The sequence below is a fragment of the Pteropus vampyrus genome, unplaced genomic scaffold (genome assembly GCF_000151845.1).
Source record: "Pteropus vampyrus isolate Shadow unplaced genomic scaffold, Pvam_2.0 Scaffold317, whole genome shotgun sequence".
Lineage (NCBI taxonomy): Eukaryota > Metazoa > Chordata > Mammalia > Chiroptera > Pteropodidae > Pteropus > Pteropus vampyrus.
Window position 1 is genome coordinate 344,527 of NW_011889098.1, and position 5,015 is coordinate 349,541.

Below are 5,015 nucleotides of genomic sequence, written 5' to 3' on the forward strand. Positions count from 1 at the left end.
TGGGCTGAATGCTCCAAAGGTCACCTCTAAGTCCCTCAGAACAAGGCGCAGGTCTCCAGCCCTCCTCGGCCGCCTGCTGTGCTGTGTCAGGCGGGGTTAGTGAGAGCGGAGCCCGAGATTGCCAGAGATGATCCCATAAACCACCGAGCTCCTCACTCACTGCTTTGATGACGCCCCAAGTGCCCCACTCATCGCTACCGCCGCTCAGTACACGCCACCCGCACGGGTTTGTCTTAGAATAAAGGCATGTGGATGCTTCAAGTAATGGTACTAAAACGCCCTAACTTTAGATTTAGTATCTGTCAGGCACTTAGAGCCATTATTATCCCACTTGTCCCTCCCACCGTGTGTGTGTCTGTGTGTGTGTGTGTGTGTGTGTGTGTGTGTGTGTGTGTGTGAACCCACAGGCTAACAGGTGACAGTAGAGAAGGACCCTGGGGAGGCTGGACAGGGACATGGCTAGACTTCCAGGAAAGATGGGGAGGTTACGCCCTCAGGCTCGGAGGCAGGGGAGGGCACCGTGGGACTCAGCCAGGATGCTGGCACTAGCGAGGGCCTCTGGGAAGTTTCCCAGAGAGGTTTTGCTCGCCTTCTTTCAGACACCGGTTAATCGAGGGCTGTGGTTAAGAGGAGGAAGATGCCCAGCCGGCCTCGGCTCAGCCACTGTCAGCCTGGGAAGCACTGAGGACGGACCCCACTGGGCTGGCTGCCACTGCAGACCCTCCCCTGGTGAGGCCTGGGTGCAGGGACTGGCCAGTCCCCTCAAGGGCACCTCTGGAGACAGGGCAGAGGAAGGGAGGGCTGCCCAGGACGGGGCATTATAGAAACAGCTAGTGTGACTGGGAGAGGACGGAAGGACTTCTGGGTGTAGAAACGGGCAAACGACACAAGGGAGAGGGGCGTCCAGCCAGGGCCCAGAGCCCTCGCTGGCGCCAGCCCGAGGCCCACTGGCCGCATTTCAGCAACCTCTGTGCATGAAGGAGCAGAGGGCGGCCAGCCAGGCACGCTGGCTCCTTGGTGGTCACTTTCATGGCGTGGGAAGTGGCAACAGCGGGGACGGGGGAGTGGGGGCGGGGCATCGTCTGTGCATAGAGCTGTCCCTATGGGCAGAGACAGACAGACAGACACAAGGAAATGCCGAGTGCCGTTTGCACTCCACAGAGATGGCTCTGTATGGATCCTCGCTCTGCCTGGGACCTGTTTAAGCCGAGTCCCTCATTTACCCAGGTCGGCTACCCCAAACACCCCTTTTATGTTAGGGTGGGATTAAGGGGTGTAATGGCTTTAACCTGGGGGTCTGCATTCCTGGAAAGCCTTCTGCCTTCCGTCTAGAAGGAAATGCATCAGCTTCAAAGGAATCCCAGGTCACAGAGTCATCGCCATAGTAAGTCTGAGAATGAAGGTGACCTGTAGGAGCATGGCACCTACACGATTTTCTCTGCTCAGGGAGTGAATTTTGATTATAACTCGGCACTTGCCTCAGGTCCTAAAATACCGTCAGCATTCACGGGAAAGCTCGGGGAAGGACAAAGTGCAGAAAAGCTCCCACAAGGGAAAACACAGGCTTCCCAGCCCTCTTTGTAGCTGCTCGCGCTCAGAAAATTGAAAGCAAGGTTGCCGTCCCTCTGTCCTTGGTCACCATTTCATGTACCAGCCTGTCATACAAAGTGCAGGGAAGCACAGCGGATCAATAGCTATTCTGGGCCAACATTGCCACAGCTCTTTTTTTTTTTTTTTTTCTTTAAAAGCAGCATTTTCCCCCCCAGCGGATCACAGCTTATCACACGCAAAGGCATGTTTCTGTGGTCTGTCTATGGAAATTGATGCTTAGAAGGGGCATTTTTCTGTTGAGATTTTATGCATCTTTTAATCTAAGCGATGGGGGCAGTAAGGCTCCCCTAGAATCGCTCCGTTAAGGGCTCTGCCAGTGACTGTTAACCCTCAGCCTTGAGCAGTGGGTAAAGTGGCCTGATGGGCGCCTGGACCCAGGATGAGCATGTAGTGCTCATGGAAACCTCCAGGGAGGCAGCCCAGGCTGCAGAGGCCTCTCTGCCAGCACAGCCTCTGTGAGTCCTGCGTCCCCTGGTGGCATTAGCAGTGCTCAACTTGCTTTGTTTACCTGCGGTGAAGCTCTTCTGAGCAAAATCTCTTATGTGGTTTTTCTTTTTTTCTTTTCTTTTTTTTTTAAATGGAGAATGAAAAGCCAAATGAGAATGTATTTGAAAAAGTGAGCCCTGGAAAATAGCCTCTTAAAGCATATGTCACCTATTTTTATGTTGCTGCTTATATGGTTCCTAAGTTGGCTGATGGCTCTAAGTGACAACTTTTGAAGTTCCAAATGGACTCCTACATATTATGAGCAATAATATAATTTTTTTTTTTTTTTTGGAGGAGAGGGTTATAAAGCACATCCGCCTCTAGGATTGTTTCAACTCATCGAGGCACGGGGGAGGCAGGATAGGTATTCGTACGTTCATCTTGCAGATGAGAAAGGAAAGGCTCAGACAGGTTGAGTCTTTCGCAGTCACATAGCTGGTCAGAGCTGACCCAGGGCCCACACCCTGACCCTGGACTCCTGGGCTCAGGCAGCAGGACTGCTCGTCCATACCAGGCACACATCACTGAAAATTTATGCATTTCGCCCTGCTCCACACGGAGAGCTCAGCAACCTTCTCTTCCTCCGTCACCAGCTGTGGTCAGTGAACCATTTAAATTCAAACTTTGGAAATGCGAACTCTCATAAACAATTTTTAAATGTATTGAAATGCAGAACGGCAGTAAAGAAAATTTCTAGCCACAGGGAACTCACTAATGAAAAGTGACAAAATGCTGGGAGTGCGAACGCGTTCTCGAAAGTGGCCGCGAAGTGGAATTCCGAATCATATGTTAATGTGTACCCCGCACACTTGCTTTGCCAAGGATGACCGGTGGTGAATTCTCCTTAAGAAACTAAGCCATGAAGAGAAAAATAGTGAGATGAGGGGGCAGAGAGACAGCAAGACAGAGCACAGAGAGGGGCGAGCCGTCACATGAGATGCTGTTAGTCACAGCTTGGGAACCTCGGTCCCTAGGTGGGTGCACCACAGCCACCCCAGAACCGTCCATCACCCCTCTACCCAGCACTGGCCTTGACATATGGCCCCAGGGGCTTCAGGCAGCTGTCCTCTCCTAGGGGACCTCCAGGAATCCAGGGGTAAGGGCTGGAGGCACCCATGAGCGCTGGCCTGCAGTGCCCCATTGGGGAGAGTCTGACTTCACGGGAGTTTAGAAAGAGATGAGCAACAAGCAACGCTCTTCCTGCTCCCAATCAGGGGCCAGAATGACAGCTCTAGCCTCACAGAGATGGTTCCGGGCTCTCCCTGCAGACATGCCCTTCCCCCTCCCTCGCTCGGGCACCGTGGGGCCAGCAAAGCCACTCCCAGTGCGTCCGCCGTTTGCAGGACGGAGCCAGGAGGGCTCCGAGCGTCTCTCGCGTTTGGGGAGAGTTCGGCCGTGTCCTGCCCACCCGGTCCTCCGCGCCGCGCTGGCTCCCCCACTTTCCCGCCGCCCCTCGCCGGCGGCTCTTCCTCCATTTCCCCGTCAGTCCTGGCTGAGTTGGGGTGCGGTCCTCCCGGATACCGCATTTTGGCCGATCTTTCAAAGGGCATGGACCGGAGCGCCCAGATGCAGAGGCAGCGGCGCCAGGCAGAGCTCGGGGGGCCCCTGCGGTCAAGGGCAGCGCCCCCCGCAGCGCGCGCGCCCCCAGGCGGCAGCCGGGAGCCGAAGCTAATCCACCTCCTCCGGACCGGGCAGGGGCGCAAAGGCCGCGAAGTCCTGCTGTTCATCGCGCCCCCGGCCCCCCGCCCCCCAAAACATACGCACGCCGAGTCTGAGCACAAGGAGAAGCACTTTGCAGAAGGAGCCCCCTCAACTCCCAGGTCCCTGCCTGGGGGTTCCTGCTCTGGGGGGAGGGGTCCTGCCCCCATCCTTCACTTCGGGGTGCCCGGAGGGGACTTCCAGAGCCCGTATGCTCGCCGCCTGCCTTTCCAAACACGGGGGGAGGGGGCGGACAGCCGGGGCAATCCGGGCCACTAACTCTTCGGATCCCGTCTCCGGAACACGGGCCCACAAATATGAGGGAAAGAGGGGGGCCGCCCCCCACTCCCTCCGCCGCCGCCGCGTCTGCGCCCCACTCCTCTCTTAGGCTGACAGCTCTAGCTGTCACTCCAGTTGTTGCGGGCCAGGCAAACAGCGCGCCGTCCCGGCGAGCGCCGAGCCACCCAGACCGCGCGCAGGGGCAGAGGCGGCCCCTCCGGGGACCCGCGCGGTCCCCGCACCGGCGGCCCGGCCTTCGCGGGCGCTGCGTGCGCGCGCGCGCGCGCGCGGGGGGCAGGCGCGACCCCCAGCGCGTGGGGCCCAAACCCGGACGGAGCAGCTCACCTTGAGGTTGTGCGTGGGGTTGACGACGCAGACAAGTTGCCCAGCGGCGGAGAAAACCCGTTTGGCCTTGTAGTGCTGAAAGCGGAGGTGGATGAGATCTAACACAGCCCCAAAGCACTGGGTGAAGAAAAGCATCACAACTTTTGGGGGGTGGGGTCCTTGGCACAGGAAGGCGACGCAGCAGCGGTAAGTCCTGGGTCTCTTGGAGAGACTCGCTCCAGCCGGGCTTAGCGTGCCTTCATATTCATCATCAAAATAAGGCCGGTAGAATCTTGCAGCAGTGAGGCGGCCAATCAAAAGGACAGAAATGTTATCCTTGAGGTGCAGAGACAGCCAATAACAAATGCCTCCCCTACTGAAACTCCCTGATGAATCGAGCCTGGCCCAGAATGTATTATTGAACATTACCGTAGATCAGCACATTGCATTTATCTTGTGATTACAGCCAACCATACATAATGCTGGGGAGATAGGCTGACAAAATTGATTGCTTAATGTGTCTCCATTTATTAATTGACTTAATTTACCATGAGAGCCTTTCTTAATGCGCTGGCAAAAACGTAAAAGCGTTTAAACCGCCAAATAGTAAAGCAGCC

General features: G+C 56.3%; 1 protein-coding gene across 1 annotated transcript in view; it reads right to left on the reverse strand.

The window, feature by feature from the left end:
• Positions 1–4,554, reverse strand: part of SIAH3 (siah E3 ubiquitin protein ligase family member 3) — a 57,174-nt gene extending 52,620 nt beyond the window's left edge. Inside the window, exon 1 of the mRNA XM_011377595.1 lies at positions 4,420–4,554. Coding sequence (XP_011375897.1) covers positions 4,420–4,554 — 135 coding nt within the window. The remainder of the gene's footprint in view (positions 1–4,419) is intronic.
• Between the last annotated feature and the right edge of the window lie 461 nt (positions 4,555–5,015).